The sequence below is a fragment of the Vespa crabro genome, chromosome 3 (genome assembly GCF_910589235.1).
Source record: "Vespa crabro chromosome 3, iyVesCrab1.2, whole genome shotgun sequence".
NCBI classification, from domain to species: Eukaryota; Metazoa; Arthropoda; class Insecta; order Hymenoptera; family Vespidae; genus Vespa; species Vespa crabro.
Window position 1 is genome coordinate 7578919 of NC_060957.1, and position 12447 is coordinate 7591365.

The 12447-nt window shown below is 36.4% G+C and overlaps 1 protein-coding gene across 5 annotated transcripts in view; it reads left to right on the top strand.

Annotated features, from left to right (window-relative positions):
* Window positions 1-482: 482 nt before the first annotated feature.
* The window catches only part of LOC124422825 (mucin-4-like), a 43284-nt gene continuing 31319 nt past the window's right edge, over window positions 483-12447 (top strand). For 4 of the 5 annotated variants that reach the window (XR_006941930.1, XR_006941931.1, XM_046959749.1 and 1 more), the window contains exons 1-2: window positions 483-1762; window positions 2849-2945. Coding sequence is in view for 2 of the 5 variants with exons in the window: in XM_046959748.1 (XP_046815704.1) it covers window positions 1659-1762; window positions 2849-2945 (201 nt within the window). In the remaining 3 variants the exon portion in view is untranslated. The remainder of the gene's footprint in view (window positions 1763-2848; window positions 2946-12447) is intronic. The other variant, XM_046959750.1, reaches the window with a different exon arrangement.

Here is a 12447-nt window from a genome sequence, read left to right on the forward strand (position 1 = left end):
AAGTGCTGTCAGTTTATTGTAGCTACTTGTTTCAGTTACACCATAAAAAAAAAAAAAAGAAAAAGAGAGAGAGAAACGAGAAAAGAAAAAACAGAAGTTTCGACACATCCACAGCTATCACGTAACGCTAATTAATTGCAGTACAAGCCTACAGAGTAGGAGGACTGTTTTGCATTTTGCGTGCAGATCCTCGTAAAACTACATGCCTGTCGGCGAATTTCCAGATGATTTATCGTTTCTCGCAAAACGAAGTTTTTCGCGATACCTCATGGCTCCTGCTTCTTCTACGAGGCACTGAAAGGCAATATTTTCGCACATGCAACTTGACGTTGCTCGCATTGGTACGGTTTGTACCATACACACAAATACAAACACAGCTATTGTCATGAATTATCAGTATTTTTCACTCTCGACTCTTTAAGTATTTTTTCTTTTTCTTTTTCCTTTTTTTTTCTTTTTTTTTTTTGTTTTTTAATAAAATTTTTCTTCTTTGATAATTTTACAATTGCCGATTATAATCCTTTCGATGAATCGACAATTGTATTTTTATGTTGTAATTAAATGAAATAAAAAAAATATATTCGTTTAACTTCATAGAATTATTGAAACGAGGAAATTAAAATTCAATGTCCAACTGCATATTGAGCTTAAAATATCCTCAACGAAAGTGATACCGTAGCGCGATGAATTATGAATACCATTTTCATACACATCCACCTGTGTCAACAGTGTTTCGTAGTGTAAAGCGGCTTGACGATGTACATACTATGCTTTGCATATGATGCACGGCCATGTTTCCCTTTTCACCGTGTGAGAATAGTCAGGGAGTATCGCGAGACAGACATTTATACTATAGGAATAGCAATGGGAGAGAAAAGAAGGACGAAAAAGAAAAAAAAAGAAAAATGAAAGAGGATAGAAGAGGGTGAGATTTTACAACGAGTCTGGGTAAGAGTGATTTACACCTTGGAAAAACTCTCTGACATTTACGATACCTACTCGCGAATTATTTATAGCGGCTGCCTGACGATGTGTAATCTGCAAACTATACTTTTCTTCTTCTTCCTCAGACTTTTCTTTCTTTTCATAAGACTCACGACTTAACGATATCAACATATTTTTATCGTCTTACGATTTGACATTTAGTCAATAAAATCCGACGAAATCTTTCAAAAGTTTCTCAATCTTTTTCCAATAAGTTATTCGTATAAATTTGAAATATATCATCTGGTATGTACAACTGTCAGGTTGATTACTATTCTATACGTCCTTGACATTAATATTGTTGTCCGATCATTTTCATAGACGGAGCTTTAATTAATTTTACTCTCGAATCCGAGATCTGAGAAAGATTCGTTTGGACGTTTTTTCATTAATCATAATGCACGATCGATTATACAGATTAGAAATTGAATCTTGGGGCTAGAAAACGTTAAAACGTTCGCCAAATCTCGTCTAACTTCAATGTGAGCTACGCAAGCGCCAAGAAGAGTTTATAAGCTTTCCCCCTCTTCCACCTCTTTTCTCTTTTCCATCCATCCATCTCTCTTTCTCTCTCTCTCTCTCTCTCTCACTCACTATCGAAAACTATTATGCACTTAAAGTCCTCTACGGCTCTAGGCAGAGTGCATAAAGGTGTATTTAAATAAAATTACTTTATGTGCGACTGGCAGAGAGCTTCGAGAGAGCTGCCAGTACTTTGCGACGGTTTGACTACTCGTTACGGGCTCATCATGACGGATGAAATTCCACCGAAGACTCTGTGAGTAGTCTCATTGGTCTTTATCCGATCTTGAAAAGATCGGATCGGTACATGCATATACATATAAATATATGTATGTAAATCCTCTATACGCTTATAGTTTATAGGTTGATCGATTTTAAAGAGAAAGAAAGAAAAAAGCGAATATAAAATATAATTTTCTCTCTCTCTCTCTCTCTCTCTCTCTCTCTCTTTCTCTCTCTCTTTTTCTTTCAAATTCGAGAATCATCACTTTTGATAATATTTAATGGAAGAAACGTTTCGTTCATCTTTATTACCTTTTTATCATCAAGAAATGAATTATTATTCATTATTATTATTCAATGTATAAAAAGTTTTACAAACATTGAGGAAGTTTACGTTTAGGTTTGTTGACATTTACTATTATTCTATTCTCGTACGTTGGTACCGTTGTAACCGTGGCATACGCATTATGTTATTGTTTTCCTTACTCCCTTCTCTCCTATTTTCAGCACTTTTCACTATTCGTAACTCCTATTTCCATTACCAAAATCGAAAATCAGCACCAACTTTGAAAATTTATTACACGAAGCGCTATACCGATATAGGTATTTGTACAGCTTTTCAGAAATTTGAAGCTTTGCCTATTTCCGCTCTAATTCGCCAGTCACATATGTGGCTTTTTGGCACGTAGCAATATGTTACTATCTGTCTACATCTATCTATCACAACTCACGATCTATATTTCGACACTCACGTTTTAATATGGATCGGAATAAATTTTGATTTTAATTTTTTTTTTAAAGATTATAATCACGTAGAGAGAAACAAGAATCTTTGAAATGAAGATTTTCATTATATTTCGCTATTTTATGGGATAAACCAACAAAATAGTCGCCAATTTGTTTTCGTTCCATCACTCTCATCTTATCAAGAATTGGCGATCTAATTCAAAGTTCAAGATAATTCTACGTTTTTGGCTCATCCTTTCCCTTCCTTTTCTACATTCCACTTTTTTTTTTTAAATTATTTGCTTTTATATACAAAAAAGCAAAAACAAAACAATAAAAATCATTAATGATTCGTACACATATTTCGCTTTTTCTTTTTGTCTCGTTGACCCAGGTACGTCGGCAATCTGGATCACAGTGTTTCTGAGGATTTATTGTGCGCGTTGTTCTCACAAATCGGTGTTGTCAGAGGCTGCAAAATCATCCGAGAGGTAAGAGAAAGATCATTCTGATTTTTATCACCAAATGAAAATCCGTAATATCAAGTTTAATAAACACTTATTTGCAAAGTATATTATCGAGATTCATTAGTAGTTTCGCGAACCTTAACAACGTGATAATAATGTGTCAAGTGTATCATCACGAAAATTGATACCATCTAGAAATTATAAATACGATACGAAGATTTCTTACATGACATATATTAATCTTTCAAATATTATAAATCTAAGAAATATTTATTTAAAGGGGGGAAAAAATAAAGATAGAAAAATAAGGACGGTTTTCGAAAAACACGAACATAAGATAGAGAAAGAAAGCTAAAAAAAAGAAAGAAATAAGATATAAGGGAAAGAGACAGAGAGAAAAGAGATGGTTTGCGAGACAAAATTGCAAAAACATCGAAAAATCGTGATTCCTCTGTTTTTCTGCTCAATTTCTCCGACGATTTAGTTTTCGGTTTACTTTTCTCCTTGATTTCTCTCTCACGATTTGGTCCCTCGTATTTTTCTCTACTTCTCTTATTTTCTTGTCTTTCTCTCTCTCTCTCCCCTCTCTCTTTTTCTCTTTAGTTCGTTCACTCGTTCTTTCTTTCACTTCTTACTCCGAGCTCGTTATATATTATTTTTCCTTCCATACCGGTGGGTTTCATGCGCCACGACATACGCTCCCTTTCCACGTGCCACACTCTCGTGAGACGTAACACACTTGTACGTACATCGTTTCGAAGTTTCGTGCGCACGTCGCACGTATTTTCCTCCCTTCGTGCATTTCGTCTCTTTCCTCCTTATTCTTTTATGTTATATACATAGATGTATGTACTTTACTTTACTTATCTCCAAAATTGTGGTACGATTTAACGAGATATTTGTTTAATCAATCCTTTTCGATTGATTGATTTGTTACCACGATTATGTTTTAATACAAATATTACTATTTCGTCATTTTCAACTCTAAAAAAAAAAAAAATCTAAATAATTGTGGTCTACTTAATCTAATTCATTCAATCTTTTAATAAAACTTATCTTTCGATTCGACTATCGAATCAAATTGCTTCGGCTCAATAAGAGCATATTTGTTATGTTCTATATAAATTGGATGGGCTGTTTCAAAGGTCGTAAATTAAATTCCGCTTTGTTTGTTCTCGACAGTTCAGTCGTATAAGCGGACAAAAAATAAATAGGAGTTCTCTACTTCTTTTTATTTTTTTTTTATTTTTTTCATTTTTTTTCTTTTCTCATCATTTCCAATCTATCTTTCTACCACTTTTCACTTTATATACGCACGAGTAGAAAAATATACGTTCTCACTTCTTACTCGTGCCGTTAATTACTTAATTTCTTTAACGATACACTTTTTCTCGGACGAGTCTTTGTTCCATCAGTAGACGGCGACTCCGGAGTTACGACCCTTAGCACGCCATTATTGCAAGATACTGTAGCGTATTATTGTCGGCACCGTGATGGCCCTTAATAGTTGCAAAGAAAAGCTTTCGAAAACAAAGATCGAGGTAAAACGTAAAGGAGAAAAAAATCAAGAGATAGCACGCAGACACGCAACACTTCTTGTGTTGTTTGAATGGGTTTTATTGTATACAAAACTACAAATTTTTTTTCTTTTGATATCATGAAACCTCATCATATAATAAAATAGAAGAAAGTAAAAGTGAATTCAAAATCTCTTTTAATTTTGTTATACTCAATGCACCACTTTTAATTTTGTATTATATTCAATACAAATATGACATAATGACTGCTATCATATTTTAATAAATACGAACAACGGGAAGATCGATGGGAAGATCGACGAAGATTGTTCGATGTTGATCTTAACGCGTGATACGCGAATACAAAATGATACACGATTCTATTCGTTTCTTACAAATTCGTTTGGAACTAATATTAATGTCTCGTGATAAAAGAAGATTGGGTCTTTATAAAACTGGAAGAAAGAGATAAAAATACAGAAAAAACAGAGAAAGTGAGAGAGAGAGAGAGAGAGAGAGAGAGAGAGAGAGGTAAAGAAAGAAAGAGAGAAAGAGATCATCGATTTTTCATACCAACAAAACAAAAGAGAAATGAAATAACAAGAGATGGCGAAACATCGTTAAATCCCCGAAGCTTGGGATCGTGTATTCCGTCTCGTAATTTCCTCACATTGAAATATACATTGATAATGGCGGAAAGATAGATACTAGAAGGTCGAATGTAGGGTATTAAAATCATTCTACCGCGTTGCTACTCTTCCTACTTCGTCTATGTCGTTCCGTACGCGTATCGCTTTTGATAGTTAATGTGTATTCAATATTTTATGTATTCCGCATAAGTAGAATGAACGGCTCTGTGGCAGGTATTTGCGTTTATTAGCTATAAACCCCCCGCAGGTAGAGCTCACCGGTGCAGGACGACGGATTTATGGGTCGCGGCTTTTCCGCCACGAAAATGGCGGCCCACCTCTGAGTGCCGAGGTTTTGCGCATTACGCGATACTACGTAAAAGCGCTGAAATGGCTTATTCTCTCTCTTTCTCTCTCTTTTTCTCTCTTTCCCTCTCTTTTTCTTTCTCTTTCTATCTATCTCTCGTCGATACGTCTCCGCGAACACGAAAATTGTCCTACGATCGTATAATAGTCTTGTGAACGATGCTGACGCAACGATCCTTCTTCTTGCGATTTACCAAGATCGTCTCTCTTTACTATATATATAATATATCTACATCCTTTACGTCTCCTTTTTGATCGACGAAATTTATGTAATTTTGTATACTACGTTATCGTCTCGTAAATGCTACTATATTTGTTTTATATTCAATAAAATACGCTTCTATGACATTGCACTTTACTCAAACACATTCGAAAGAGAAGAAAGAATTTAACCATGATTTTATGAACTATTTTAACTATTATTTACGAATGGAGAAGAAAGATCGAACGATTATTTTTACATTTATTAAGTGTCTATACTTTAGCACGTTTAAGAGAAAATCATTTATCAAGCTTTATATACATGTAAGTACTTAGGTACCTATATAGGTAAAGTTGGATTCTTGCAAAAAACCCGTAAGAATCCTTTCCAAGTATCGTTCTCTCACTTCGGCTGTGATCGTTACATTTATTGCCATCGTCGTAAGATTTTCTTCCTAACAAGCAAAAATTGCGAACTCTGTTAAGCTTCGCAGAGAATCATCAACTTTCGACAACTTTTTTTTCGAATCTGCTGTTATCCAACAAATTTTATATAATCCTTGGAAAACGAGAGTTCGTTTGAAAGAGCGAATCGACATTATTAAAGAGAAAAAAAAGAAAAACAACAACGAAATCACAACAAATATTTTCCAGCATCGGATATAAAAGGAATGAAAGGTAGATAGGATGTACGAGGTGGCCCATGGGGGTACAGAAGTTTTGTTCTCTGGAAAGCATTATTGTGCTAGCGAATATTTTAAGCATGAATACCTCGATCAAAATGACGTAACACGAGGAAGAAACATGGATGCACGATAAATCGAGATTCATACAAAACGAGCCTGCTCGGTTATTGTTGATTTACACGCTAAGCTTTTCAACATCTGACAATAAAAAAACTGTCTACCCTGTCAGCAGGGGTTAGTATCAATGTATGTATAGCATTCACCTTTCATTCTCTCAGATTCGTCATATATCGTGAATCTGCAAAAAATTGAACAATGCATATAGATTTTATATTTATCAATGAAATTTTCAAAAGATTTTGAAATAAATTCGTCACAGGTTTATATTATATCTAATAATATTTCGATAGAATGTTTGAAGATCAATTTTTAAATTATTTTTTATTATATTAAAATTTTTTAAAATTGTATATAAAACTGATAGTTGTTCTCTTATTAAAATGGATCATCGTTTTAAAGTTTAATAAACGATACTACTACCATTGCAACATCTTTTCTTCGCGATTTCAACTTCTCTCAGACTACTGGTAGACTTCAATTTTCTGAGCAACTTCTCTGCGTGCGGAACGGTCTCTGCGTTCTCCCTCACATTATTCGCACAGCATCCACGAGATTTATATTGTATGCCTGTGAAGATCTACGCGAGGTACGTTTTAGCGATATGTGACGTTCCGCGACCGTGCCTACGAATAGATAAGTTCGTGATTTGTTTCGGTTGTGGGATTAATAGATCAAGGGTGATAACTGTTAGGCAGAGACTAGTGTGTTCGTATCAGAATATCGATAAAAGCATTGAAAATCAATATTTTTTCTAGATTCTTCAGATTAATCCTTTCTAAAAACAAGACGGAATAAACAAAATTTAATAAATCGTTCATTAAAATGTTGAAATCAAATTGTCTCTTTTATCTTCTTATTATATCTCCGTATAATATATTATATTATATTATATCGTATATTATATTATTTTCAATCATATGTTTATTTAAATAGATCTTTTATTCTTTTAATATTTTCTATTAAAAAAAAAAAAGTAAAAAAATTACTTATAATTGGCTTAGAGAATTTAAAGAAGTATATCGGAATATCTGTCATCCGTGGAATCCTTATAAGAGTCACATACTCCGTTTCCTCTTTCTCCTTCTCATGAAACCGATCTTCTTTTCTAAAGAAAGGTTCGCAAAGACGATCCTATCATTCATCCCATATTCATCCTCGTTTCTTCTCGGTGGTACTCTCGGCTACTATACCGAAACGTGTCTGCCATGTAGAGGAAGTCGAAGTTGAGAGCCAGCGCATCGTGACTTTGGCGAACTTCCAAAGAGTAGAAGGATGGAGGGAAAGAGGGCTCGTGTCTCTTGGCCCGTCGGCGTCGCTCAACTCGAACGACGTTGCCATCGTCTTCGTGGCTTCCTCGTCAGACGAGAAAAGAACGAATTTTAATATGGAACATCGAATTACTACGTAACTAAAGTCTTTTCGATCGATAAAGTTCCGTTGTTTTAAGAATTACTTTCTATTCTTTCCTTTTTTTTTTTTTTTTTTTTATCATCTTTACTATAACAAACATAATCTTTGAAATTCACTACTAACAATAAGAGGATTATTTTATTCTACTAAGTTGCAGTTTAACACTCTTTTTTTTCACTTTCTCTCTCTCTCTCTCTTTCTCTCTTTCTCTTTCTCTTTCTCTTTCTCTTTCTCTTTCTCTTTCTCTTTATACCTACTATCTCCCGTTACTTTTGTCCGTAATCTCTATTATTTGCGCGCTTACAACGGAGTTTAACGGCGAGCATAGAGGTTCTCGCTCGCGCTTAATTTCCGTAACAACCCGTATCACGGAAGGATAGCTTCATTTTAGCTGCTGATCTCCGACTTCCGGTACCCGCAGAACAACGCCAAGCATTTCTTGCTTATGCCAACGATGTAATGTATTCACAGAGCCGACCTGGAAGGAAGTTCGCGAAAAGAACGACCGAAGAACGATCCTGTCGCTTAAGATGCCGACCACTAACGTTTTACCTTGATGCTTTCGAGCATTATGAAAATGATCTTGATCTTGATTACTCTCTTTAAACAGAGTTGAGTATGATGTACGAAGTGAACACTTGTTTAAAATAATAGGATAATGTTTGTTTTAATTTAAAATATAATTGAAATTATAGAATTAAATTCTATCCAGAATTATAAGAACATATGAATAAAATGTTTTATATAGAAGATTTGACTTTTAGAATGTTAATAATAATAATAATAGAACAAACGGAATCTTTTTTTTTTAATTTTTGATCCACTTTTCAAATGAAAAAAATAATACGTGTATGAAAGAAAATTTATGACAAGCATAATACAATCTAAACATAAACTAAAAATAGGAAAGCCACGTTTAGAGAATTTTAGTTGATGCTCGAATGAAAAACCTAAGTTCTTGGATTCTCTTTCACATAAGTTCATATTCCTTTCGTGCAGCACTACATCAGAGGGCATTCAGGAAACCGCAGGAAGTCCATCCATTGAAAGGGCTGGATTTTCACTCCGGACAATTATTCCGGTAATTAACGTTGGCGGGCCATAAGTACACCGAGCGACCCTGAAGGGCCGAGCCAGCGGAGTTTATTACAAAGATATACGAGCTCCACTGTCCGACATGCTCGCGCTCGTGCGGGTACACGCTTACACGACGACGAAGCTGGTGGCCCGCCTGGAGCATTCGAGCTATTTCCACGGATGATGCATGCCTCGAAAACTATACCGATCGTTTGTACAACGCGATACGTTATCGCGTGGCGGACGCGATAAACGAGGTTACGGCCATGATGCGATGGGACAAGAACTTTGAGTTCGTCTTTTCTCTTCTCGGTTGTTTATATGAAAATATATATATAAAGGAAAAGATAAGAAAGAGATTAAAGAAAAAAAAAAAGAAAAAAGAAAAAAAAAGAAAAAAAGTGAAAAAAAGATTACAGAAGAAAAAAGAAAAAAGAAAAAAGAAAGATCTCTCGCCGATCTTAAAATTATTATTCGATCGTAATTAAGCTGGTATATATGTACCTACCGTGTTTTAACAGAGCAAGCCGGAAGACGGATCGACGTCGTGTTTTATGAGCGGAGCTTGGCGCGATTCGGAAAGTTTTACAGCCCGGTCACGGAAAATATCCATATTTCTTCCGATAAGCCGCAACGCACGCGCGGCACGGTAGGTAACTAGTTGCCCCTGTTGCCGTACGAAATAGTTTTAATGAATTATTTCGTAGCCTGATGGGAAAATTAACCGGAGGCGACCTTAGGGCGGTGCTAAACCTCAAAAGCCGTCTTCGTTATAAATCGTCCTTTAACTACGACGATAACAACGACGACGACAATGACGATGAAAAGTAAATTCGTTCGCGCTCTAAACACCTCGGCTGTCAGTCAACCGTTCGTGACACCATTAAGATTCATAACGAGACGTCCGGTAAGGTGAAAAGACAAAAGTCAGTCAGTCAGTCACATGCGTCTTATCCGTTTCGTGCCGATTTGCCGTCCTGAATGTGGCGCTGATCCAAGTTTGGAAAGCGCCACAGCGGTAGCCTTGGTATCGGTTATTCTTACGTTTTCGTGCCAGAGACTTGTGGAGTTGCCGTTGGCCATAGCTTAGGCACAAGTCGAACGTCGTTACGAGTCGATTGGAGAAAAGCTCGTGGTTGGTAAGGGATGCTCAATCTTTGTGTGTATGTGAGAGAGAGAGAGAGAGAGAGAGAGAGAGAGAGAGAGAGAGAGAGAGAGAGAGATACGGCCAGTCTCTGCAATAAAACGATAAATCAGGCGAACGGAAAAATAAGGGGGTAAAATAGAAAAAGCTTGTAGAGTAGATTTGGAGCCGGGCCAGTCAAAGGCTGACTCCTCGCTCGCGTGTTCACCCTTGCTTTCTTTCTCTTTCTCTCTCTCTCTCTCTCTCTCTCTCTCTTTTTCTCTCTTTTCCTCTTTCTTTCTCTTTTTTTTTTCTCTTTTCCTCTTTCTCTCTCTTTCTCTCTCTCTCTCTCTCTCTCTCTCTCTCTCTTTTCTCTGCCTACTGCTTCTTTCTATCCTGCTCATCCGCCTTTATTTTCTTCGGTACTCTTTCAGCACGCGGTTTCCGCGTTCTCCTTTACCTCTTCGAATCCGTTCACGATGCTCCCACACGAATGAGACTCTCTGTTATACGAGAGACTCGGCTTTTCTCGCCTTTTCCTCTTTCGACGCTTCCCTATTCTCCGCACACCTACCTTCCTCCCAAGCCCTTTTATAGAGGAAACCGGGATCTATACACTAGCCCTCCTCACCCTTCCGCGATTCACCTCGTAAATCGTAGCCGCGGCAAATAGTTCATAAATAAAAGCCGACGTTCCCGTGGCGTTTTAACTCGAGCTCGCCGGCTCAGAAATAAGTCCCTTGTACTTCTTCCTTTTCTTTCTCTCTCTTTCTCTCTCTCTCTGTCTCTCTTTCTTTCTTTCTTTCTTTCTGTCTCACACTTTCTCGTTTCAGTCTTTCCTTTTGTTCCTATCTTGATCTCTTCTTCCTACTTCTTTTTTATATCTCTTTTTCTTTCTTTGCGTTTCTTTACTTATTTCTCACTTTCTCGCGAATCGATCTCGCGGTTTCCTGTAATTTTCATTTCGCCTTTTGTTTTCTTTCGTTAAATTTGATTTGGATGCCTCTCAAGAGGAGAAGCTTCGGACCTTAAATAGCTTCGTTTCGAGTAAACGCATTTTTTAAAGCATGCCTGTAATATACTGAGATTCTCGGTACGGTGGAAGTTGCGTTTCAACACTCGCTTTATTAATTTCACGAAAGGAACTTTGCGTGCCAGTGGAATCGTTCGAATCATATGTTTATAGTACGTGCATTTGAAACTTCATTTCTCCCGTGAGGATTATTTTATTCTTTTCCCTCTCCCTCTTTCTCTCTTTCTCTCTCTTACTACTTTTGCGTTGTCTGCACGGTAATTATAAAAGTTTATTAGCCGTCAACTCTGCCGGGATAATCTCTCTTTCTCTCCCTCTCTCTCTCTCTCTCTCTCTCCCTCCCTCTTATTCATTTTTCTTTGAAACGTTAATTAAAGAGAGTGCCGTGGTATTTATTTAGAAATTCTTTCGAGTTCTTAAAATAGTAGAAGCTACCATTTTTAGTCCTACCTCGAAAGAGATATAAGTATAAACGTGTTATAACGTAGCGTCTCTGGAAGTACTGGGAATTTTTAAAAATTAGTTTTCTTCTTTGACAAACGGGGTTCAACGTTTCTACCGTCGTCGTCGTCATTGTCGGCTTTAGGAAATGAAAAATGTTATTGCTGTCGCACGTCATGTGACTCTCATCTTACGTGATTACGTTTGCGTCTGCGATCGTTCTCTTTTATACGTGTCATTTGCTCGCAAAGAGTTTTTGTCGCGATGATATAATAAACTTTTCCGTTTTCGTTAGCACCCCATCCATTTAACTTAATATCTTCAAAAACTCCCTATCGGTCTTTTTACTCTAACTCTACCTTTGTTGAAATAACGAACATTTGAATTTCCTCGGTTTTTTATCCAGCGAATTTCTGTCCAATTGGTAACGAACGATTAATGCAAATTTTATAGCTATGCTACTACAAGCACGTATCCCGATGTAATAACTTGGCTTGTCCGTTGCCGCTTGCAAGCTGTGCACACTGACGCGATTAGAATTAATTAATTACGCCTCCAGTCGATTTTCAACGAATTCCTCTCGACTATCTCTTGGTAAATCCTACAATTGAAGGTCTTCAAGTCAAGAAAATATCTACGTGGGTAATTTCACATTATTGTCATCCTTTATAATCCGTCATCGTGTGAGAAGAGGAAGAAATATGTAGACAGATTGTTACAATGTAATTTCTTACCGAAGGTCACATATATTGAGTCGAAAAGCCTATATGTTAATTTGAATATGATTATATTTAAATACATTTTAAATTTGGACATTTTAATTCTTGTAGCATAGCCCATATGATCAAATTGTGCCATACAACGCATTTGTTCAGGAAGACGAAAATTACAACGTATCTAAAAATCAAATAAATCAAAACAAA